A 26,072-nucleotide genomic window follows, 5' to 3' on the forward strand; every position below is an offset into this window, starting at 1 on the left:
GAGGAGGTGGAGGAGAAAGAAGATGGAGTTGTTGGTGTTGCTACTGTCGTCTGTCTCAGACCGTATTGACTTTGGTATTTGATAGAAAAGTAATTAAAATCTGTGGTCAAGGTTGTGTTCACTCTTAGGAGCAGAGAGGAGGAGGAGGAGGAGGAAGAGGAGACCCCCTAAAGAGAAGGTGCTTAGGTTTGGAGAAAAGAGGAAGCAATTAGGAAAATGAAAGCTCTACACTGCAAGAATTTTCATCTCTGCAGTTGCCATGGGAACAGGCCTGGGCCTCCTCCTCCTCCTCTCCGAGCCGCTCTGCAGCACAATACAATGAAACGGAGGGGTTTTCACAGAAGAAGAAAGGAGGGGGGAGGGAACATGGAGGAGATTATAATCTGCTGTGGTTCAGTTACTGGTTGAACTGGTACCAGTTTAATGTGGATCAGACTCGAGATCATAATGGATCACATTCCATAGAACAGCTGGAGATCCAGGTTTTATTATTAATAATAAACCGATTATAACATAAAAGTTGTACCTGCTTGTGAAGAACATTAAATTAAACAGTAAAACTTCATGTTTCATCCTTTCAACGATCATTTACAACGTTTACGGTCGTATGAGGCTGGAAAGTTGGAAGCAGGCCCTCTGTGGTGGATCAGGAGCGCCCCTTGTGGCCGCTGGTCGGCACTACAACAGCAGTTATGAATAAAAAAAATACTCCAAAAGTGATTTTTAGTTTCCAGGTCCTTAATGACCTGGTCCTCAAACATGTTTTATTGCTTTACACTTTTAAACAAGACTACTTGTCCCAGAATGCAACAGCTGCAGCTTTCAAACAAAACAAGAGAAAAGATCAATTTCTCAACTTAAATTAAACTGGTCGTCATTTAAAGTTTGCAAGTAATTAAACACTTTGCTTTTATTCCCTTATTCTGATTATTTATTATCTAAGTGTTGCGTTCGTGTGCCTTCCAGATGCTGGGAACTCTCACTGCTGTGCCCATCAAGGTGCCTCAAGTCAGCTCCCTGCACCGGCTGGCAGGACAAGCAGCCGCCGTGCTACCTCAGGTAATCCACCTCACCTGGGCTCAGGTTGCCAGGGTCCAGACCGCATCCCTGCTGGTCCTGCTGGGGGCGCCATTTCACACTTTCTGGTTTCTGATTCCTCTGTCAAAGCTTTTAATTTGAAGGTGTTACAGGATGCGATGTCACTACCAGGTGAAATGTAATCGGTGTGCTTTTGTACGTCGGGTTCAGACTGTCGAGGAAATAAAATAAGATTCTGGAGCTTTTGATAAGTGTAGCAAACTATTTTTAATTCAGTAAGACATTTATTTCAAACATTTTTGTATTTATATTGAAAAATCATGCTTAGAACACTTTGTTTATTCATGAAAATTTAGAACCCAGAATAAACACCGTCGTTCCCTCCTTGTGGTCCCTCCAGGTCAGGCCAAAGACCCAGATCCCCGACAGCCTCCCCCACAGTCCCCGTCAGGAGCTGCAGCCCCTCAGCCTGCCGAGGGCCACCGCCGTGGTGAGTCCCAAGAGCCAGGGCCCCACCCAGGGCACAACCCAGGGCACAACCCAGGGCCCCACGCTGCCCACCGCCAACAGCACCTTCAGCCCCGACCGCCAGCCCAACGGCCAGAGCGACGCCTCGCCGGCCCCGCCCCGCGGCCCGTCGGGGGGGCCCGACCCCGCTGGCCCCGTCCAGCTCGCCTCGGTGGTGCCGGGCGTGGCCTACGCCATCATCGCCGCCGGCAACGGCGTGTCGGCCCTCAGCGAGGCCGTGAAGGTGCAGCCCCTCCTCTTCAGCACCGACAACAAGGCAACGACTCACATTAACTCACCATCATTCTTCTGTTATTATGTTATTATTTATTATATATTATGGTTATTATACATTATTCATTCATATTATTTATTATCATTATGATTAATTTGATCAGACATGCAGTAAATCAAACGTGGAGTTTATCAAGAATTTTAGATTTGATGCCGAAGTTGTTTGTTTGTTTAGTTTTTATCATTTAATCTCAACTGAAATATAAAAAAAACAAATATGCAGGAGAAGTGATGACTCGTAGATTCCAACATGGCGTCTGTGTTTGCTGCCATCAGGTGATAATAATCCAGCCTCAGGCCCCCAGCAGCACTGAAGGGGCCCCGGCTGACCTCCCATCACACGAGGCCCCGCCCACCCCTAAGACCCCGCCCACCCCCAAGACCCCGCCCCAGAAGAAAGACGAGGACCCCGAGGTGACGTCTCTAGACACAATTTAAAATGTTCTAATAATGTATTGTTAATAATCAATAATAATATCAATTTTGTGAACATGTTTCGTGTCGACAGAAAATCGCCTTCATGGTCGCCCTCGGCCTCGTCACCACGGAACACCTGGAAGGTGAGCTCACTTCCTGCTGGTTTCAGGGGAAATGACATCATGAGTTCAGGGTTGTCAGGTTAATCTCACACATGAATCTACAAATGTGTTTAAATGAAATGTTTTTGTTTGTTTTGAGCAGAAATCCAGACGAAGCGCCAGGAGAGGAAGAGACGGAGCACCGCCAACCCGGCGTACAGCGGCCTCTTCGAACCCGAGGTCATCTTCATTATTAATATTATTATTATTAGTATTAATATTAGTATTATTGTTGTTATTATTATTATTATATCATGATCATTATTAGAACATGAATATACTGACTTGTCTCCTTCCTGTTTGTTTGCAGCGTAAACGTCTGGCGTCACATTACCTGAACAGCTCGCTGTTCCTGTCGGCGCGAGGTAAGAACCAGACCACCACACCAGACCACCACACCAGACCACCACACCAGACCACCACACCAGACCTCCACACCAGACCTCCATACCAGACCTCCATACCAGACCACCACACCAGACCACCACACCAGACCACCACACCAGACCTCCATACCCGACCTCCATACCACCACACCAGACCACCACACCAGACCACCACACCAGACCTCCATACCCGACCTCCATACCACCACACCAGACCACCACACCAGACCACCACACCAGACCACCACACCAGACCTCCATACCCGACCTCCATACCACCACACCATACCACCACACCAGACCACCACACCAGACCTCAACACCCGACCTCCATACCACCACACCAGACCACCACACCAGACCTCCATACCCGACCTCCATACCACCACACCAGACCACCACACCAGACCCCCATACCACCACACCAGACCACCACACCAGACCTCCATACCACCACACCAGACCTCCATACCCGACCTCCATACCACCACACCAGACCACCACACCAGACCCCCATACCACCACACCAGACCACCACACCAGACCCCCATACCACCACACCAGACCTCCACACCCGACCTCCATACCACCACACCAGACCACCACACCAGACCCCCATACCAGACCTCCACCAACTTGTTTATCATCATAAATCCCACAAATATGAATTCAGTCGAGTTGAGGCTAACCGTTTCCATCTGCTTCCAGTCTTTGTGCTAAGCTAAGCTAACCGACTCACCTGTGTGTCTGCTCCACTAACATCTGCTCTGCTTCACTTTACATGCAAGACTCTGAGGATTACTGCTGGAAGGTAGGTCACATGACCTGTGATGTCACGCCCCTGTTAGTGTGTGTGTGTGTCTCATTAGTGTCTAAACTGTATGTTCAATACGACGGCGTGTCTGTAAATTTACAAGATTACAATTCTCTATTTTTATTTTACATTTAGTCTAGATTATATATTTAAATACCTTCCAAGATGATTTTGTGTTCCACGACTGAGAAGAACGTTCTTATTTTCAAACACAAGACATTTCAAAGTCTTGAAAAGTCCTCACAAGTCGTCACAAGAAAATGTGTTTATATTAAATTAAACAGACATAAACAACAGATACAAAAATTATGAATTCCAGTTAGAACCAGATATAGAAATAAAAAATGGTAATCAGCATCCAAACCATTAAGAATGAATAAGATGTGAATTAAAACATAAAAAAATAAAGAATAGAATAATTAAATTAATAATAATTGACATCAATAGTTGACTCTTTTATTCTGACGTTTGGCGGTTGTGTTGCCAGGACGACGTGGAGCATGACGACCACTGTGCCGTCTGTAAGGAGGACGGAGAGCTGCAGCCCTGCCACAACTGCCCCAGAGCCTTCCACCCCGACTGCCTGCACCCGCCCCTCAAAACCCCCCCCAGAGGAGCCTGGTACTGCCCCAAGTGTCAGAAGAAGGTATGGACCCGGAACCGCACCCCAGGGGGACTTCAAAGACCAGAACCAATATCTTTTTGCTAATCAAGCTAAGCTAATGCACTTCCTGTAGACTTTGCTGATGGTTCGCAGCTACATTTAAACAAATGAATGCTGCTCGTTAAATACATTTTAATAAGACCAGATCCATTTAAATGAGACTGTTGCTAAGAACCGGGCTCAGCTAAGCTAGTCCTGTTTCCAGTCTTTATGCTAAGCTAAGCTAGCTGATTCCCCGTTTCCAGTCTTTATGCTAAGCTAAGCTAGCCCTGTTTCCAGTCTTTATGCTGAGTGAAGCTAGCTGATTGGTATTCTGTGTTGTATTGATTATGGATATGAATATTATTGATTAATATTAAAACCAGTGAATGTTGTTTGTGCTCTTCAGGTCCTGAACAAAGAAAACATGTCGTGGCCACAGAACTTTGTTCAGTCCTACGTTACACACAAGACGGGTAAGAGACGTTCCCTCCGTGTGTGTGGTTGTTGTTGTTGTTGACCCCTGTGTTAATGAACTGTGTGTGTGTGTGTGTGTGTGTGTGTGTGTGGGAGCAGTCAGACAGGAGGAGAAGCGACGGCTGCTGAGACGGAACGCCGAGCTGAAGAAGGAATGTTGTCACCTGGAAGAACAAGATGAGAAGCTCAACGACTCGCTCAAAGTAAACACGCAAACACGCGCTTCACGTCACATGATCAGATCGTTAGCTTAGACTAGCATAGCTCCATCTGCTGCTGTCAATGTTGTCCTTTCAAACTGAAACTTATTATTATTCAAAGTTTATTTATCATAAGATCTCAGAGAAACGTACAAAAGGCGGCTAACGTAGCAGCTAAGTTAGCGGCTAACGTAGCAACTAACGTGACAGCTAACGTAGCAGCTAATGTAGCGGCTAACGTAGCGGCTATCTAACACATTTATGTATCTTTCAGGACCTTACCATAATAACTCTGCTATAGGAGCAACAACATTCTTCCGGCAGCTCACGTTACCTCAGAGTTGCCGTTTCTAGTGTGCTTATGACTCCGCCCCCCGGCTCCTTCATTTATTTTATTATTATTTTAATTTTTTTTCAAATTTGTATTGAAATCGAAATTGGAATACATTACATAACATATTTACATAATTTTCTTTTTCTTTTTAAAAAAATAATAATAATAATAAAAAAAAGAAACAAAATTAGGAAAATAATAATAAACAAACAATAATGAACGATATTCCCTTTTGAGCAGCGTGTGTGTGTCGTGACTCCCGCTGGTTGGTTGAAGGACGGCGGCTGACAGGAAGTGGTGTGTGTGTTTCCTGTGTGTGTTTCCTGTGCAGCAGTGCATGGACGTGAGAGAGAGACTGCTCGGGCAGCAGAGAGACACGCAGGCGTCGCTCGAACGCCTCAAAGCTCTCATCAGGTTGATCCAGCGTGACCAGCTGATCCAGGTCACCATGACGACCACCGCCACCATCGCCGCCGCCGCCTCCCTGCTCTCCCAGTCCTGGATCAAACCCACCAGCACCGCCGCCGCCTCGGCCATCGCCGCCCCGGGCCCCTCGGCCCCGCCCCTTCAGCAGAAGAGCCACGCCCACAGCCCGGACGACGCCAACAACTAGCTCCGCCTTTTTTCTCCCCCTCCCCCGAACGTTTGAGGGCAGAGCCGCTTTCTTTTGGTCTGAATGACATCTCGCCATCGTTTCCCCGAACGAAGCCACGAGAGAACTGAGAGAACGCGTCTTCACTTGAGTATTTTTTAAACCCGACACCTTCAGTGCTTAACGAGATTTCTGTTTTTATCTTCTTTTCTATTTATTAACGTTCTTGGCCTTAATGTATTTATGACGACGCGTTAGCCGGCGGAGCCGCGGCCGCCGGACGTTTCCCTTTTTTATCGGTAACCTTTGTTCGGCGTGTAGCGAGAGAGAACGTAGCGTTAGTTAGTGGACGCGAGCGCTCGATGTATCCGATAGCTGTCTGTTCTCATTCTCCTACGAACAATGTTTTTGCCATAATTAATTCAGGAAAATGTTTTCATCGTGTATGTGAACGCATACGAGCCTTCAAACAAAAACAGAGAATAACTTTTTTTCAGTATTAATAGAGTTAAAGTCAAAGAAAAAAGTATTTAAGATAAAAAAAACTACAGAAATTAGCGTTTCTAGTAGAGATTTTAGTATTTTCATGCTGATGCCTGTTGATGAAAGTAAGTTTGGAGTATTCAAGAGGATCATTGTACATATGTTGTATTATTATTATTATTATTATTATTATTATTATTATCATCGCAGGTTTATTGTTTTTTACTGAAGCAGTGATTTTATTATGTTTAAATATTTGTTTTCTGTTCGACGCAAACAAGAAGATTAAATTAATTACAGGTCAGAATAAATGCATCACGGAGCCGCCGGGACAGCTGGGTAATACTTAAAATAATATTTAAAAAAACGTTCCGGTCAAAGTTGTAAATTTACAAGAAAAAAATTATTAAATTCACAAATTTACGAGGAAAGAAATCTGTAAAAAATTTGACTTTTTAACTTAAAACAACTTTTTTTTTAGAAATCACTTCTTTTAAAATCCACAACGACAAAATTAAATCTGATTCAGCAATAAAGTAAATATCTGTGATTTAATTCGAGAATCATGTTTTCATAAATATTTTTTATCGTTTTTTTTTTTATCGTAGTTTCTCGGTGTGAAACAAAACAAATTTCTTGTAAATTTGTGAATTTTAAATTTCAGAGAATTTCTTCTTGGTTTTGTGAATTTTCTGACATTAATCTCGTAACGTTTCTCTCAAATTATAACGCGACTAACCACCTCTATGTTCTGTTTTCATAACTTCATAATATGAATCTATGGAAGTTCAAATAGCAAAAAAGATTTAGTTAACAAAGAAAAAAAGAGTGAAAAGATGAATCGATTATCAAAATATTTGCCAATTATGTTCCAGCTGATCAACTAATCGATTGATAGTTTCAGCTCCAACGTTGGTCGATCTTCTCGTTTGTGTCGCAGAAACAGAAAACGGAACTTAAGCGTCGTTTTTTCACAGCTGCACTCGAACGCATCGTGGATGTGTTGATGCATCACCAGTCCTCCCCTTTAAACCAGTACGGAACTATGCCAAAAACCTTTTCTTTCTTTCTGTACTGGATCATCTCAACGTCTCCCGCCGCTCTCACAGCCCTGCTTCTTGTTACCACGACGACTGACATGAACACATGAACACACGAACATGAACACATGAACACTGCCTCAACGTACAAATCATCGGTTCCGTCTTTGTTGCGTCATTTCACAAAACGGGCTGTCAAACTGCATCGTTGACTGTCGAAAGACTCTGAGGACGCTGACGGTTCTCTGAGGACGCCGGCAGTTCTCTGAGGACTCCGACGGTTCTCTGAGGACTCCGACGGTTCTCTGAGGACATCTCTGAGGACGCCGGCAGTTCTCTGAGGACGCCCGCGGTTCTCTGAGGACGTCTCTGAGGACGCCGGCGGTTCTCTGAGGACTCCGGCTTTTCTCTGAGGACTCCGGTGGTTCTCTGAGGACGTCTCTGAGGACTCCAGCGGTTCTCTGAGGACGCCGACGGTTCTCTGAGGACTCCGGTGGTTCTCTGAGGACGTCTCTGAGGACGCCGACGGTTCTCTGAGGACTCCGGCGGTTCTCTGAGGACTCCGGTGGTTCTCTGAGGACGTCTCTGAGGACTCCAGCGGTTCTCTGAGGACGCCGACGGTTCTCTGAGGACTCCGGCGGTTCTTTGAGGACTCCGGTGGTTCTCTGAGGACGCCAGCGGTTCTCTGAGGATGTCTCTGAGGACGCCGGCGCTAGTCTTCCTGCTGGTCCAGAAAGGTTCAGGACATCACCTTTGTTTCCGTGTCATCACTCGCTGTTGCCGTCGATGCACAAACATGAACAAATCATTCTTTTATCACTTTTAGTAACTTTACGTCATATCGAGCATGTCGACTCCGAGCTGACTCTTCGTCCATTAAACATATCGTGTCGAGCGTCCGAGTTGAGTGTCTGAGTCGAGCGTCCGAGTTTAGCGTCCGAGTCGAGCGTCCGAGCTTCACCGGCGGCGTCGAAACAGTGAAGTCAACGTAAAAAACAATAAAAACGTCCCGTCGGGTCGTCTGGAGGACGAATCAGCTGTTGAAGGTTTAATATGGAGGAAATAAAAGATTTTTTCTGCTTCGACGCCAACGCCGCTCCCTCCCTCTCTCCATCACGCTGTAGCTCACTCGCCCGCTGAGACGAGGAGTCGCTATCTTTAACGTTGTTACCGACGACGACCGACAAATGTAACATATTATTATACCTAGAAATGATTATCAAATTATATTTAGTGCCGACGACTTCACGTTGTGAACTTCAGGTCGGCATCTTTGGTCCTCCGTACGGTTGAGTTGAGCACAAACTTTTAAGTTTTGGTTGAAATCAAAGACGAGCAAAAAAAATATTTAAAGAAATAAAACAATGGGGTTAAAGGTCACAAGTTTGATGATTGTTTTGTCAAAAAAAAAGTTGATAATGTATAAATAATATTGTAAACGCTCTTATTGTGAATTGAAGTAATTAGTGGTGGTTACTTCCTGGATGAATTCTGTTTGAGCCAAATTCAAATGTCAAACAAAGATATAAAAACTGCCTCGCCTGAACGTACGTCACGTCGTGAAAAACACCGCTTTCATGAAACATTGCGGTCCCTGGGGGGGCGGTCCAGACCAGACCAGCTGGGAGGAGACCACGGGGTCTAGACCCAGGACCAGGTAGAGGGATTATATATAGAAATGAGTTTGATTTTCATTCAAATCAAAATAATCAAATATAATAATAATGACAAAACTACTGCCCGATGCTAATTTACTATTAAACAAACACTTGTACTTTAGAAGTTTTAGTTGTTGCAGTATTAAGTTGCTACAAAATATCTGAATATTTGTGCCACTAAATTTACTCCACAGTTTGTTATAATTAATTTTATAACATTTTCTGTTTTAAAGATCAGATTTAATGTTTTATGACGTTAGCGAGGTGGTTTACTTTCAGACGAGGCAAAAAAATGAAAAAACAACGACGTAAACACGAAACAGATTTCATCCAGTTCATTAAAATGAAGTATCGAGATGTTCAAGCTCTTAATTATGGAAGCACATTTAATCAAATAAAAAAGACATAAAATGACGACTTTGCCTTGTGATGGGAAAAAAGAGATCATGTAAGATTTATTGAAATCTTTAACTTTATTGAAATCATCTTTCAAAGTAATGGAGTTACTTTGTCAATATTTGGCCCCCAAGTTATTATTTTAAGATACTAAATTATTATTATTATACTATTATGAGATACAAACTTAAAGTTGAAATAATGAAAATGAGCCAACACACTAAATCATTATTTTGACGGATAAGATTAAGATTTGAATTAGAATAACTTACAGGGTTATGATTTTTTTGTCATCACATTGGCAGCAGTGGGCTTCCATACAGGCAACTTCATGAGCAGAGAAGACAAACAGATTCACTTCTTTCCAACTCGCCTTTCTAAAGACCCGATCAGGATCGGTGGATCAGACCAGAATGTACAATGTGATGCGTATCGAGTCCTGAACCCTGACATCTGCAGGACCTGGACCCAGAGTCCAGATAGGGAAAACCATATCAGTGCTCCGAGCCGCGTCGACACTCCACCATTCAAACCCCGATAATAGAACCCCCCAACGTGGACCACATCCCCCCAAAACCTCCTCATCCGTTTCTAGAACTCTTCTCCGGGAGAAACTGTGCGTAAACAGATCTATTTTAATACACGACACAACATTTGAACAAATAAAAAGTTAGAACATTTTTATATTCTTTTATCAAGGAGCAAAAAAAGAGAGAAAAGAAAACAGAACATTTGACTTTTCTATTGTTTGCCAGTTCTGCATTCTGACTTCTAGCTTGCAAACGTTCGATGTGTTTCTCTGCCACCAGGGGGCGACGACGACACGTCTAGATGGAAATGAAACTGTGTGTTGGCTGTTGAAGTAGAGTTTTCTTTGTCATTAATACGGAGGCTGTCCAGTGGATAGTGTGTATAGGAAAGTGTTTGTCTTAAATATGCCAATGTAGTTTTTTTCTTCTTTATGATGCATTAAAAAATTGATTGATGGAAGTTGGTAAATGATTAAAGAGTAGTCTCACTTTTTTGTACCAAGTTCTTAAGAAAAATGGAATCCTTAATAAACAAAATTCAAGAACAAACTGATTCGAGTGTGTTTTCATGTCGACAAACAGCCGAAACACGATATTTAATTTTCAAAACTCCAACGTTTGCTGGGATGGAACTTCGTTAGTGTTTTTATGTCTGCTGAGGCCTTTTGACCTGTTGGTTGGTGAGAAGATGAAAACATGGCTCCTTTGTAATTTTGAACTTTATTTTGTCGGATTACAATCTGACCCCAGAACAGTCAACTCCTTTTCCTTGACTTGTTTAAACCTACTATTTAGATTTTTTAGTGAATTTTTGACATGCTATATAGTATGACTTTTTTTTTTCCAAAATATGTGACCATGGCTCTTTATGACTGTTTTGGACCGACTACACTCAGACTTTGATTGACACGCGATAAACAAGCATATGTTATGACTTTTAAATCATTTTTACAACATTTTATGAATTTTGTCGATTTTTCACTTTTTTTTCGACATGCTATAGTATGACTTTTTTTCCCCCCCAAAAAATTGACCATGGCTTTTTATGACTGTTTTAGACTCACTACACTTAGACTTGGCGCGATAAGCGATACGACTGCTTTTGATGACTTTTTAATTATTCTTTAAGACTAATTTTTCAGGCCTGTCAAGCCTTTCATTACAGCAAGGAAATTAGGGGAGAGAGACAACATGCAGTAAATAGGTCCCAGGCTGGATTTGAACCCTCGACCTCTGTGCCTAGAAGGTTAAGCCTCTGTACATGGGGCGGCTGCCCTAAGCACTGCACCACCAGCCATCCCTCAGAGTTATTCTGACTGACTGATAATGAATTTCTTTTTGTCCCGAAAAAATTGACCATGGCTTTTTATGCTTATTCTGGATCCCTACACTCAGAAATGGATTGACACACATTATACAAGCATATGTTATGACTTTTAAATCATTTTTACAACATTTTATGAATTTTGTCGATTTTTCACTTTTTTTTCGACATGCTATAGTATGACTTTTTTTTCCCCCTGAAAAATTTGACCATGGCTTTTTATGCTTATTTTGGATCCCTACACTCAGACTTTGATTGACACGCGATAAACAAGCATATGTTATGACTTTTAAATCATTTTTACAACATTTTATGAATTTTGTCGATTTTTCACTTTTTTTTCGACATGCTATAGTATGACTTTTTTTCCCCCCAAAAAAATTGACCATGGCTTTTTATGACTGTTTTAGACTCACTACACTTAGACTTGGCGCGATAAGCGATACGACTGCTTTTGATGACTTTTTAATTATTCTTTAAGACTAATTTTTCAGGCCTGTCAAGCCTTTCATTACAGCAAGGAAATTAGGGGAGAGAGACAACATGCAGTAAATAGGTCCCAGGCTGGATTTGAACCCTCGACCTCTGTGCCTAGAAGGTTAAGCCTCTGTACATGGGGCGGCTGCCCTAAGCACTGCACCACCAGCCATCCCTCAGAGTTATTCTGACTGACTGATAATGAATTTCTTTTTGTCCCGAAAAAATTGACCATGGCTTTTTATGCTTATTCTGGATCCCTACACTCAGAAATGGATTGACACACATTATACAAGCATATGTTATGACTTTTAAATCATTTTTACAACATTCTATGAATTTTGTCGATTTTTCACTTTTGTTTCGACATGCTATAGTATGACTTTTTTTTTTCTGAAAAAATTGACCATGGCTGTTTTGGACTCAGTACACTCAGACTTTGATTGACACATGATATACATGCATATGTTATGACTTTTAAATCATTTTTACAACATTTTATGAAATTTGTCAATTTTTCACTTTTTTTTTTCGAAAAATTTAACCATGGCTTTTTATGCTTATTTTGAACTCACTATACTCAGACTTGGCAAGACAAGCGATATGAGCGATCTTTGACTTTTTAATAATTCTTAAGATTTGTTTATGAATTTTGTCAGTTGCCATTTTTGTGAATTTTTGACATGCATGTATGACATTTCTTTTTTATATGAAAAATTTGACCATGACTTTTTATGATTGTTTTAGACTCACTATACTCAGACTTGGCTTAACAAACAATGCAAGCAATTTTTATGACTTTTTAATATTTTTTACATTTTTTATGAATTTCTGCCGACTGACTTTTTTGAAATTTCAAAGTTGTCAATTTACCAGTCAATCTATGTCCCAACCCACACCTCTGGTCAGGAGCTGTGGGTAGTGAAGGAATGAGATCGTGGACAAAAGCAGTCAAGATGTGGCGCGGAGTGGTTAGAGCGCATGCCATGTACGAACGTACATATGCAGCTGACCCTGGTTCAAATCCTGGCCGGAGGTCCTTTCCTGCATGTCACACCCCTTCTCTCTCTCCTATTTTTCTGATCTATCCACTACTAATAAAAGTGTTTATGCCTCAAAAAAGTAAAAAAAAAAAAAAAAAGCTGCCAAGATGTCTCCTCCTGTAGTTTGTTGGTAATTGTTTTCGTAGACAGCCATAAACTACCAGCAAACTACCAAAACCACCAACAAACTATGAACAAACTACCAAAAAACTACAAGAGCTACCAAAAAACTACAAGAGCCAACAAACTACGAACAAACTACCGGAACCACCAACAAACTACGAACACACTACCAGAACCACCAACAAACTACGAACAAACTACCAGAACCACCAACAAACTACGAAAACTACGAACAAACTACCAGAACCACCAACAAACTACCAAAACCACAACCAACTTTGAACAAACTACCAGAACCACCAACAAACTACGAACAAACTACCAGAACCACCAACAAACTACGAAAACTACGAACAAACTACCAGAACCACCAACAAACTACGAAAACTACGAACAAACTACCAGAACCACCAACAAACTACCAAAACCACAACCAACTTTGAACAAACTACCAGAACCACCAACAAACTACGAACAAACTACCAGAACCACCAACAAACTACCAGAACCACCAACAAACTACGAAAACTACGAACAAACTACCAGAACCACCAACAAACTACCAGAACCACCAACAAACTACGAACAAACTACCAGAACCACCAACAAACTACCAAGAACCACCAACCAACTTTGAAAAAACTACCAGAACCACCAACCAAAACCACTAAGAATTGTTTTTTTGGTAGTCTTTGGCAAACTACCAAGATTTTTAAAATGCCTCTAGTTTTAGTGGAAGAACAACACAAGTAAAAGGTGTTAAGAAGATGACGTTTATTGAAAACATTTCAACATCAAAGGCAAATCAAGATTTCAGAACATAAACCAAAACATTCCCTCTCAGTGATTAAGGCAAAATAAAACACACATTCTGTTACGTTCAAAATAATAAACGTTAGCCAGAAGTTACGAACTTTAAAAAAATAGATCTATCATAATTTAAATGACTGAAAACAGTAGATCACTGTAGTGCACGTCCATGTACTTCTCATGGGCCGACTGGTGGTGGCGCTAGAGGGGAAAGGTCCAAAGTAGTGTGCACAATGTGAAGAGTGGTCCTCCGGGGAGCAGGAACCTGAGACTCTAGATGAGGATACAGAGCCCACGGCTCAGGGCTTCACCTGGGCAGGTGGGCAGCCGAACACGGAGACAAAGTGTTGGATGAGGATCTCGGTGAAGATGTTGATGGGCGTCAGGTCGGACAGCGAGATGGAACCGTGGCGAGGCCAGACCAGGTTCACCCCGAACACACAGGCCAGATTAGAGGAGCTCATCTTGTTGACCAGGCTCTCCCGGGACACCTGAGGGGTCAGCGATCAATAAGTGATTAGATATGGAGAACCAGATGATGCTGGAATGAAGGATGAAAGCGACTCACCGTGTGGAGGAAACCCAGCAGGAACTTTGTGACCATGAGACGATGTTCAGGGAGACTTTCCATCATCTGTTTACATCTGGTGATCCTCAGACTGCTCTCCACGTCTGAGACAGGAAACAACCAGGATCACACAACAACAACAACAACCAGGATCACACAACAACAACAACAACAACAACCAGGATCACACAACAACAACAACAACAACAACCAAGATCACACAACAACAACAACAACAACAACAACCAAGATCACACAACAACAACAACAACAACCAGGATCACACAACAACAACAACAACCGGAGGGGTATTCCATCAAACTCGCTAAGTGCAAAGCCGGGCTAACTTCGATAAGCCTCGCTACCTTTAGCGAGAGTTGCGTTCCATCAACGTGACTTGAGGCACTCTCCGCTAAGTAACCATGGGAATTTATCCGACCAAACTAGCCTGCTCCGGGGCAGGCTAACCATCAGGCTTACTTTAGCGGGGGTTTCAGAGAAGTCCGTCTGTCGGAAACAACTGTACCAGCAGAAGGTTCCGCCAAGCCTAGTCCTCGTGATTTTGTCACGTGAAAGACCAAAAATTACCAGAATTACATATATGAAGTACAAACAGACTATATTTTCATCAAGCGTCTAAGAATACATGCTTGCAATTAAAAAAATATGAATAAATTGTTTATTTTGTTTAAGACCGACTGGCCATATCATTATCTAAAGCCTCCAGTTGGGTGAGTGGTGATGCACCTGCCCCCGACCGTGGGCATCTCAGGTTCACATCCCGGCGAGGACATCTCATGTGTTTTTTTTTGTTTTTTTGCCTGTATAATTGTCTTTAGATCAGAGAATTAGACCAACATTTTACCTTAACTATGATAAATATGTCATACAATTTCCCCAAAACCCAAATATAACTTGCAAAAACATGATAGGCATAAAGATGTTATTATTAATAGCATGTTATAGATCCCAATGACAAAGGCATTGCTGCATGCAATTTTCAGCCACATAAATTCCTTTCAGGTGAGTTCATTAATAAGTTCATTGAATGTGTTCATTGAATTGTTGAGATAAATGAGTTGGTCAATGTAGATGCATTTACTAGGCCTATCTAAAAAGAGAGAGAGAGAGAGAGAGAGAGAGTTCAGGCCAAAGAAAGAAGTTTCACAAACTTCCATAGTCGGGAATTGAACCGTCGCCAGCCGCGTGCAAAGCCAGCGCATTACCTCTAAACTATCCTCACGTTCGAGGCTTAACGAGGTAAGCGCCGCTTTAATTAGAGAGTTTGGTGGAATACCCCCCAGGATCACACAACCACAACCCCCCCAGGTACTCACGGAGGAGGTCCTGGACCTGGCTGTAGAGTCTGAAGCTCAGCAGTGGTTCGGGCAGCTCTCTGAGAAACGTCTTCAGGATCACCGCAGGAACGTGGATGTCTCCGTACTCGTCAAAGTTCACAGGTTTACCTGGAAATTAACTTTATTAACACAGCGTCTGGACGACGACATCATCACGGACCTCAGCAGGAAATTAATTTCAACATGAAAAAAGTCCTGAAAAAGTAGTTGACTGTTCTGGGGTCAGATTGAAATCCGGCAACAAATAAAGTTCAAACCTACAAAAGGAGCAAGCAGGTCAAAAGGTCAAAAGGCCTCAGCAGACATAAAGAACCCAACACAGTGTTCTACAGTCAGAGCATCCTCATGAATCTGATCTCACCAGTCCTGATCCAGAAATCCCTGTGGACTCTGGTCCTGGATCAGTTCTACACTCTGGAGAATAACAATGTTTAATTCAACCTGCAGGTGAACACACACACACACACACACACACACACACACACACACACACACACACACACACACACACACACACACACACACACACACACACACACACACACACACACACACACACACACACACACACACAGAGAGAGAGAGATAGATAGATAAAAGGCCCCTGCCACTGGGACCGGGAGACCCCACTCACCCAGGTTATAGAGTTTCTGAACGTCCTTGATGAGCTGAACTCGAGCCGATCGTCTGAAGATCCCCTCAGTCCTCAGACCTGAAACAGACCCGAGACAGAAGAAGACCAGCAATAAAAAACTGTCTGTCTTTCGTGGTTTATTAATAAGCAGTTCATAAAAAGAAGGTTTACCTCCTATAATTAAATATGATCCAATAAAGCTAATTCACAGGATTTTTAGACTTTTTTGTGGTTTTCAAAAAGCCCAAAACTATTCAGTTTAATTTGATGAAAAAACAGAGAAATCCTCCTCATCCCATGTCAATGACTCGGAGTGGTGACCTCACATCCTAACAGTGTTGTGAACGACGAACGTCAACGTTGAGGTCCAATTATCTCCTGATGAGTCGAGTGACACGACCTGCTCGCCCTTTAGAAACAGCATGTCGTTGTTAGGGGGATCGATCCAACAACCATAGTTTCTCTTCTATAAGTTTGTGTGAGCGCAGCACTCCTCTCACTCCACTCACTCAGGTCCACTAGGCCCCGCCCCTCTCACTCAGGTCCACTAGGCCCCGCCCCTCTCTCAAGGTACGTGTCCACAGGGGCGATTTTAAACGCGTGTGGACGCGCCGCTTCCCAGTATTGCACGCTTGGTGGGCTGCCACTAGAGGATGATTGACAGGCGCTCTCCTTTAAACAACACTTTTTTGCGAGCGTTCGCGAGGCGGCGAGTCGAGCCCGGCGCCTCTGATTAGCATAAAGTAGATTCGACTTCAACTTTAGGCAAATGAGGAGCGGCCAACTCGCGCGACGTCTCTCGACATTCGCCGCGACGCTACCAGAATGCATTGCACAGCTTTTCACATAGACAATGAATGGGACGCGGGGAAACACCGCTGCCTGTGGACACGCACCATCACTCAGGTCCACTAGGCCCCTCCCCTCTCTCACGCAGGTCCACTAGGCCCCGCCCCTCCCCTCTCTCACTCAGGTCCACTAGGCCCCGCCCCTCTCTCACTCAGGTCCACTAGGCCCCGCCCCTCCCTGCTGCCTGTAAAAGGCCATGTTGTTTCTAAACAGACATGGTCCAGTCCTGGTTTGCCCTGCGGTTGAACAGGTTGAGGATAGAAGGAAGGCCTCGTGATAGAAGTTATAGTTCAGTCTTTCATTTTAATTTCTCATCCCCCCAAAAAAAGAGTGAACTTGCACAACACTGCATCCTAACTATGATGTCATCGTATGACTCACCGTTCTGGGTCAGGTAGGTCACGGTCTCCAAGAGCACCGGGGGGATCAGCACCCCGTTGTTCTTCTCTCTGATGCTGCCAACAAACAGGAGGTTCAAGAGAGAGAGACAGACAGACAGACAGACAGGCAGGCAGACAGACAGGCAGACAGACAGGCAGGCAGACAGACAGGCAAACAAACAAACAGGCAGACAGACAGGCAAACAAACAGGCAGACAGACAGACAGACAGACAGGCAGGCAGGCAGGCAGACAGACACAGACAGACAGACAGACAGGCAGACAGACAGACAGATAGGCAGGCAGACAGACAGGCAGACAGACAGACAGGCAGACAGACAGGCAAACAAACAGGCAGACAGACAGGCAAACAAACAGGCAGACAGACAGGCAGACAGACAGATAGGCAGGCAGACAGACAGGCAGACAGACAGATAGGCAGGCAGACAGACAGACAGACAGGCAGGCAGACAGACACAGACAGGCAGGCAGGCAGAGACAGACAGACAGGCAGGCAGAGAGACAGGCAGGCAGAGAGACAGGCAGACAGACACTCACTACTGCAGACTGACTCCAAACTGCTGCGTGGGCAGGGGGGGCCGGGGCGGGGGGGTCTTCACCGAGGGCGGGGGTCCACCTTTCTGGGCGGCTCGTAGCTTCTCATCGTGTCTGAAAGAGACACAAACACACCTGGATCCACCACAGACCAGGTCTGACCCTTCTGAACCCTCAGAACCAGAACCCTTGGTGGTCCGTTACCTGAGCACCTCCGGAGGGACGACGAGCTGCTCGTACTTCAGGTGTTCTCGGAGGTCGGCCAGGTAGTTCACGTACGACAGCTTCTTCCCGAACTTGTGACTGAAAGATGAAAACAAGGAGACGTCAATGAGACGGGAGACGCCAACGAGACCGGAGACGTCAACGAGACGGGAGACGTCAACAGGACCGGAGACGTCAACGAGACTGGAGACGTCAACGAGACGGGAGACATCAACGAGACGGGAGACGTCAATGAGACCGGAGACGCCAACGAGACCGGAGACGTCAACAGGACCGGAGACGTCAACGAGACTGGAGACGTCAACGAGACGGGAGACATCAACGAGAGAGACATCAACGAGACGGGAGACATCAACGAGACGGGAGACGTCAATGAGAGAGACATCAACGAGAAGGGAGACGCCAATGAGACCGGAGACGCCAACGAGACCGGAGACGCCAACGAGACGGGAGACGTCAACGAGACGGGAGACATCAACGAGAGAGACATCAACGAGACCGGAGACATCAACGAGACGGGAGACATCAACGAGACGGGAGACATCAACGAGACGGGAGACGTCAATGAGAGAGACATCAACGAGAAGGGAGACGCCAATGAGACCGGAGACGCCAACGAGACCGGAGACGCCAACGAGACGGGAGACGCCAACGAGACCGGAGACGCCAACGAGACGGGAGACGTCAACGAGACGGGAGACGCCAACGAGACCGGAGACGTCAACGAGACGGGAGACGCCAACGAGACCGGAGACGTCAACGAGAGAGACATCAACGAGACCGGAGACTTCAATGAGACCGGAGACGCCAACGAGACCGGAGACGCCAACAACAAGGGAGACGCCAACAAGACCGGAGACGCCAACAACAAGGGAGACGCCAACGGGACCAGAGACGTCAACAAGACCGGAGACGCCAACGAGACCGGAGACTTCAATGAGACCGGAGACGCCAACAAGACCGGAGACGCCAACGGGACCGTAGACGCCAACGGGACCGTAGACGCCAACAAGACCGGAGACGCCAACGAGACCGGAGACGCCAACGAGACCGGAGACGCCAACGAGACCGGAGACGCCAACAAGACCGGAGACGCCGACGGGAACGGAGACACCAACAAGACCGGAGACGCCAACGGGACCGGAGACGCCAACAAGACCGGAGACGCCAACGAGACCGGAGACGCCAACAAGACCGGAGATGCCAACGAGACCGGAGACACCAACAAGACCGGAGACGCCAACGGGACCGGAGACACCAACAAGACCGAGACGCCAACGGGACCGGAGACACCAACAAGACCGGAGACGCCAACGGGACCGGAGACGCCAACCAGACCGGAGACGCCAACCAGACCGGAGACCTTAACGAGACCGGAGACTTCAACGGGACGGTAGACGTCAACGAGACCGGAGACCTTAACGAGACCTTAACGAGACCGATGCAGGTTTTTACCTGATCAGAGGTTTGAAAATGTTCCACACGATCCGGATGAAGTTTGTCGGATGAACAACGTAAAGTGTTTTCATGTTCTTCTTGTATCTGAAAAAAGAAAAGAAAAATTAATGCAAAACATACATTTCTTTGTTCAAACATTATTTTTTGTTCGTACATTTTCTATTTGTTTGAAAGTTGGGATGATTGTGAGTTTTTACATTTAATACAAACACAAAGAACCCAAGGCTCTTTTACATAAACAGTCAAAATGTTGCTGAAATTAAACACGTTTTTATTCCTACTGTTTGGATTTATTCAGATTGTAGATTTTTTTAAATTCAACAATTATTAGGGCTGTTCCACATGTTCTATACTTGTATTTGAATGAAGTGATTAATCAAATTAAACGAGTTAAGTCTTTAAACATAAAATGTTTTATTTGTAATAATCAAATTCATAATCTAAGGAATATAAACTCGCCAGTGTGGCGAAAGGGGAACAGCAATCATTTTGAATAGGCTGTCATTTTTAAAAAGAATTTGGATTGAAGCAGAATATTTAATCAGAAATATAGAAAATCTATCTTTTAGTTATTGGAAATTATCCAACGCAGCCACCGGGATTCTAATTCTACGAATACTTCACTAATAATAATATCAGTAGTCTGTTCACAGAATAATACTGCCGATATAGCCATAAGAACCGTCTTTAAACAATGAAAGGACAAAACAATCCCTTCCAACTGTTGGTCGAAGCCATAAAACGGCGTTAAGCGTCGGGTCCGAAGCCGAGGCGACGTACTTCCTGTCGAACTCGGCGTACGCCTCTCGGAGCCACTTCAGGGACGGCTTGTTGCTGCTCCTCAGACCGTGGTGGAAGTAGACCAGGATGTAGTCCATCTCCACGTACTGGTCCAACGTGAACTTCAGGTACCTGCAGAGCAACACAGAGCCGACAGGTTGGCGACAGGAAGTGGTTTCTGGTGAGACAGCAGGTGTAGTTCTGACGTACTCCAGCAGGCGGCGGTGGTTCAGCTGGTGAGACGGCGGCAAACGGCAGCTGCTGAAGACGATCAACTTCCTGCCGTACTTGTCGTCGCCTGCAGAGGAAGAAGACGAGCGTTGAAAGGTTTGTGATCTCTGGATGACCCACTAATCATATCAACCTTTCAAGCACTTTTCCAGGTGCATTTCCATGCTTTTCCAGCACCTTCCAGCTGTGGTAAACTCCATATTTGTACCAATCCAATGGTCAGTATTCAGTCTACTTATTATGTCACTTGTTCCTCACATTAAATGAGATGTTATTGTCCTCTAAACAACCAACATGATGTTTGGAGACAGCTTTTTACAGAAGGACCACAAATGAAAGGAAAACTAATTCCACTAACAGATCCACAGAAATATAATCACCAACTATTTTCATCATCTGTTCATCATCAAAAGTCATTTTTCATAAAGGTTAGTCACCTTTAGTCTACATCCAAGCACTTTTCAAACCTGGAAAACACCACACTAAAATTCAAGGGTTTCAAGGATTTCCAGCACCTGCATCAACCCTGAAAAGTCAGCCTCTGACTGGCTGTTTGATGCTGAACTGTGGATTTAATGAATTTCAAACTAATCTTTCCCATTAAAGTGTGCTGACCGGAGACCTGGAGGATGCCGTGTCGAGCCACGTCGTAATACGGGTGAGAAGCATCAGGACCGGATCTGCTGCCAGGAGGAAGTGACGGACCGTCGATGACACCGGTCTGACCCTCCTCATCCTCCTCTTCCTCCTTCTGGAGCTCTGTCACAATTAAACAGGAAATAAAATCCACCTTAAAAAACAACAGATTTGTGAAATTTGAGGCGGCAGCTGGTCGGGACGTTTTTAATCCAAAGAATGAAGAAGATATAAACGTCTACATCTCTAACAACGTTCTTCGTGGATCTGGACTATTTAGTTTCTCTCTAAAAACACCACATTGATGCATTTTACTCTCAAATTAAACAGATTTCCTTTCTGGGATCAGACAAGGTCGACCCACCTTAGTCTCACACAATCCTCTGGGAAACCCCTGAATTCCTGCACAGGAAACCCCAGAGTGAAATACACCGATGACTGTGAGCCCAGTCACAGATTCCTGCTCTACACCAGCGACCGGTTTCTAAATGATTCCTTATCTGTAGCGTCTGAAAACACAGATTAGCCGGAGGCGTGGTTGGAAACCAAAGCCGCCGCCGTGATGCGTTCTGTGCCGTGGATGTTTATTCTGCAGCGCCGAGGGAAGTTTTCTATAAACACGCGATAACGGAGAGGAAACGCTCAGACTTCACAAAAGGCCTCATTTAGTTCAGGGAGGGACAAAAAAACCTCTCAAATCTATTTCATACTCATGGAAACAACGTGTTGCTTCTCTTTAAGTTGCACATGACTTGTGATGACACTGTACATTCATGATGTCATGAATGATGCCATGAATGTACCGAACCCACAGTTTATTAGTAAGCAGCATTTATACGAACACAGCGATCAACACTTCTTCATGATGTTTCTAATATTTTGTCCACCCTCAGGGATATAACTTAAGTAACCTGGATGTCTATTAAGTTATTTTCACACTTGTTTTTTGTCCCACCAAACCCCAACCCTAAACCTAAACCCAACCCTAAACCTATATATACACACACACACACACATATGGAAAATCTATTTTTTTAAATCTCATTTTGTCTTATCTTGGTTCAATAAAGAAAAATGAATAAATGTATTTATTACGTTGTGTTTAAAAACTCACCTATTTCTGCCATCTGCTCCAGATCTGATGTTGATGTCATTTCTGTTTAACACAAAACAAAATAATAATAAATATATATATATAATAATAATAATAGAAGAATCTCACTGCTCTACCTTTAACTTTAGTCACATTCATATTAAATATCAACTCAACAAATACCTCTGAGATGTAAAAATGTATCAAGTACAAGTAGCTTGAATTAGTACTCAAGTAAGTGTAAGAGTAAATGTACTACTTTTACAGGCAGTAAAAAGTACTAGTACCACATTGTAGAAATACTATTCAAGCATTCAAAACATAAAAAGTATAAAGTTTCAAAAAGTATCAACATCAAAGACTTACAAATACGTTGTTAGTATTTTCAGGTACGTTTACTTTAGTATTTATTTTCTGACATACTTCATTTCCTACATGTTAAAACTAATATGTGTACTTTCTACTCCTCACATTTTTAAAACAGTCTCGTTACTCCAGTTTTAATACATTTCAGGGGAATTATCGATTAATATTTTATTGTCAATATGATGTCAGATTGTTAGACTTGTAAAGTAAACATCCTCTATAAAAACACGAGGCACGTGATGATTGAATACGTTGTTAATGTGATGATTTTACATGGTACAATAATTTGCACGGATGATGGTAAAAAAAAAAAAAAAAACGCTTTAAAAAATGAATTCCATAATTATCTCAAATCGATGAACACTAAAAAAAAGAGTATTAAAACTCGAACCCATTTCCTTTTTCTAATTATATAAAAGCATGTTTGTGTCTGATCTGCTGTTAATGTGAAATTATTAAATAAAGTTTGTTTAAAATATATAAATAAATAGAAAACTTCCTGCAGAAATGTCCTTTATAGTGATACTTTTACTTTCTACTTTGAGTAGATTTGTTTTACTTGAGTAATAAGTACTTCAACTTTCACCAGAGTAACTGTACTTCTACTCGAGTACAGAATGTGTACTTTTGACACTTCCGGTACGAATAAAGTACAATATTTACCTTTAAGATTGAGCGTAGAAGTAAAACGTACTCAAGTAGAGTACAAGTACATCCAATCGGCACTGAAGGTCAGTACTATAGTACATGTACAGAGTATTTGTGGTACATTAGTACTACTTCGTGAAACTGTCCGAACAGAAAGTTTAAAGACGCTAAACAGCAGCTCACGTTTGACACACACACACACACACACAGACACAGACACAGACACACACACACACACACACACACACACACACACACACACACACACACACACACACACACACACACACACACACACACACACACACACACAGCGTTAGCTCGTTAAAGCTAGCATCTTAGCTCACCTGCCTCATTAACCTGCGGGTTTAAATCTGCGACTCGCGAGTTAAAAACGCGGTTAAACGTCAACTCTTCCGCCTGAAAACGCGTCGTGACGTGTCCGCGGAGGCTCGTGACGTGTGACCGGAGCAGTGGAAGTCGGTGAAACTCACCTGAGACGGTAAACGAGCCGCGAGCGCGACCGACAGGTACGGACTCGGTTTCAAAACTTCCTCCCAAAACTCCCGGGGCGGCTAGAGGCGCACTGCGCATGCGCTGGTGGAAGCGTCCCAGGAGCGATGATCTATATAAACAGAAGAAGAAGAAATCAGAGTACTGAAGTAAAGGTACTAATACCACGATGTACACATATCTGTATTAGGATTTATTTTATTCGTCTAATTTCTTGATAGTGACTGAAATACAAACAAATAAAATAAAGATAATAAAAATAATCTACTTATTTAAAAAAAAAGAAGAAATATATGTATGTATGTTGTGCTGTATAATGTACTCCAATTTCGACTTCAATAAAAAAATAAAGAAATAAATATACTTAAGTACCATTTGCTGCGTAAATATCTCATCTAGTTCTCATCAGAATCAGTGTTTCGACACATCAGAGGTCACCAGGCTGTAAAGTGGTGAAATGCTGCCACCTGCTGGTCAGAGTTGAAACAGCAGCTGGTTGAATCCTGAGTTATGATCCTCTGCAGAAAATTCAACACTTTATTAACAATATTTCAGTCCTTAGATCTGCATCAAGTAGGGGAGATTTTATACAACTTTATATCTAGAATACAACATAATGTGATGTAAAACAGAAGTTTTACTGGTGTACAAACCAAACAGCAAAAGGAAACTCAAATACAGATAATGAAAAAAATGAATTGCAATAAAATCACAATTGAATGTTTATAAGTAGTAAATGTAAATCCGTCACTAGTTTTGAGGTTTGTTTGTATATAAATCCAGTTTTTAAAGTACATTTTTTAATTTCTTTGAATAATAATAATAATAATAATAATAATAATAATAATAATAATAATAATAATAATAATAATAATGTCTCTCTGTGACCGTCCTGCTCTTTTAGCGGATAAAATTGGATTTTAATTTTAACAAACTGGACTGTGAAGCGTCTCCTGTTTCTTCAGGAGGCTCCAGCTGCGTCGCAGAGTTAAAAGGAAGTCCTGGAAGGAAGGATTTGTGCACAAACAGATTTATATGCAAAGCTGTCACGGACTCTGTGGGGAGAAGTTTCAGAGAGAGTGTTTGTGGCCAGCGGCGATGAAGGGAGGGAGTTACACCAGACAGAAGGGACCCAAATAAAGACGTAAATAACACGAAAATCAGAGGGAAGTCACACTTTAATGTCAGAGGGGTTCCATTGTTCATAAAAGAGGCAATTAAGCTTTTCTTCAAAGCTGATCGGGACGTAACCGGGTCTCTGAAATATCATTTTATAATCTCAAGATATCAAACAACTCATCTGACGATCTTGAGAGAACAAGCAGTGTTCTAATTTTGTTTTTTTTATGTTCTTTTCTAATCTTTTGGATATCATTGTTTTTGGAGTGCCTCAGGGTACGACAGCGGGCCCACTGCTGTTTCCCATTAATGCGACAGCAGCTACACTCGAGGAGGCGACGTGTTGCTGCCGGCGGCGCTGACATCATCAGCAGGTCACTAATGTGATGCTTTATACAGTATGTGTGCTGGATTTCAGACCCCCGTTGGCATCAGCTAGTCTGGGTCCCTGTATAATTAATAAACTCACCATTATTTTTGTGATATAATATATATTTTTTTTATTAATATTTTGTGGAAATAAGTGAAAAAAGGTCCAATACGAGTTCCCAGAGCTAGAAAACGTTTACAATCATAAGAAGCAGATTTCTATGATAATAATTGCAGATTGATTCGTGGAGCAACTTTTATGTCCAGGTTACTGATGTTGGACCAGCAGCACTGTAACACTACCAGACATATGAAGTACATGTGTGTGAGCTCGGAGGAGGAAACACAGAAGAGGAGTGTGAACTATTCTGTGATTATGCAAATGAGGCCACTAACCAGGGACCATGTGACCCAAATATGGAAGAGTCCTGATAAGCTGAATCTCATGCAGGCGGCAGATATCGGACACCTCGACGGCTGCATGAGCATAACGGAGGAGACATGGAATCCGAATACAGAGAGGAAAAACTAGTCCACAAATATC

General features: G+C 43.3%; 2 protein-coding genes across 8 annotated transcripts in view; one reads left to right on the forward strand and one right to left on the reverse strand.

Moving 5' to 3' along the window:
• Positions 1–5,893, forward strand: part of phf21b (PHD finger protein 21B) — a 35,454-nt gene extending 29,561 nt beyond the window's left edge. For 2 of the 4 annotated variants that reach the window (XM_084039137.1, XM_084039140.1), the window contains exons 5-15: positions 967–1,059; positions 1,439–1,822; positions 2,116–2,253; positions 2,348–2,399; positions 2,521–2,597; positions 2,728–2,782; positions 3,592–3,614; positions 4,105–4,263; positions 4,670–4,736; positions 4,837–4,940; positions 5,603–5,893. In XM_084039137.1, coding sequence (XP_083895263.1) covers positions 967–1,059; positions 1,439–1,822; positions 2,116–2,253; positions 2,348–2,399; positions 2,521–2,597; positions 2,728–2,782; positions 3,592–3,614; positions 4,105–4,263; positions 4,670–4,736; positions 4,837–4,940; positions 5,603–5,884 — 1,434 coding nt within the window. In that variant the 3' untranslated portion in view covers positions 5,885–5,893. The remainder of the gene's footprint in view (positions 1–966; positions 1,060–1,438; positions 1,823–2,115; positions 2,254–2,347; positions 2,400–2,520; positions 2,598–2,727; positions 2,783–3,591; positions 3,615–4,104; positions 4,264–4,669; positions 4,737–4,836; positions 4,941–5,602) is intronic. The other 2 variants (XM_084039138.1, XM_084039139.1) reach the window with 2 other exon arrangements.
• A 7,803-nt stretch (positions 5,894–13,696) lies between these two features.
• Positions 13,697–24,102, reverse strand: LOC311032397 (rho GTPase-activating protein 8-like). 4 transcript variants are annotated; one of them, XM_084039150.1, is made up of 13 exons: positions 24,022–24,102; positions 22,535–22,576; positions 21,400–21,543; positions 20,764–20,851; positions 20,554–20,685; positions 19,771–19,857; positions 18,295–18,393; positions 18,094–18,204; positions 17,538–17,611; positions 16,308–16,385; positions 15,653–15,781; positions 14,316–14,419; positions 13,697–14,238 (listed from the first exon to the last, which is right to left on the reverse strand). In XM_084039150.1, the coding sequence occupies exons 2-13, from the start codon at positions 22,572–22,574 to the stop codon at positions 14,047–14,049; spliced, it is 1,278 nt and encodes a 425-aa protein (XP_083895276.1). In that variant the 5' UTR covers positions 22,575–22,576; positions 24,022–24,102; the 3' UTR covers positions 13,697–14,046. The 4 variants fall into 4 exon arrangements, with proteins under 4 accessions (XP_083895276.1, XP_083895277.1, XP_083895278.1 ...); XM_084039151.1 differs by lacking the exon at positions 24,022–24,102 and adding an exon at positions 23,875–24,009; XM_084039152.1 differs by lacking the exon at positions 24,022–24,102 and adding an exon at positions 23,879–23,984.
• Between the last annotated feature and the right edge of the window lie 1,970 nt (positions 24,103–26,072).

The sequence above is a fragment of the Eutrigla gurnardus genome (genome assembly GCF_963514095.1).
Source record: "Eutrigla gurnardus genome assembly, chromosome: 21".
NCBI classification, from domain to species: domain Eukaryota; kingdom Metazoa; phylum Chordata; class Actinopteri; order Perciformes; family Triglidae; genus Eutrigla; species Eutrigla gurnardus.

What these genes read in the sequence shown, in the direction of transcription:
- LOC311032397 (XM_084039150.1), bottom strand. Translation starts at nt 22,574, where the DNA reads ATGACATCAACATCAGATCTGGAGCAGATGGCAGAAATAG. An exon ending in TTTGGAGTCAGTCTGCAGTA is followed by an intron (nt 17,612 to 18,093) that starts GTGAGTGTCTGT and finishes GTTTGTTGGCAG; the next exon opens with CATCAGAGAGAAGAACAACG. An exon ending in CCAGGTCCAGGACCTCCTCC is followed by an intron (nt 14,420 to 15,652) that starts GTGAGTACCTGG and finishes TTCCTGTCTCAG; the next exon opens with ACGTGGAGAGCAGTCTGAGG.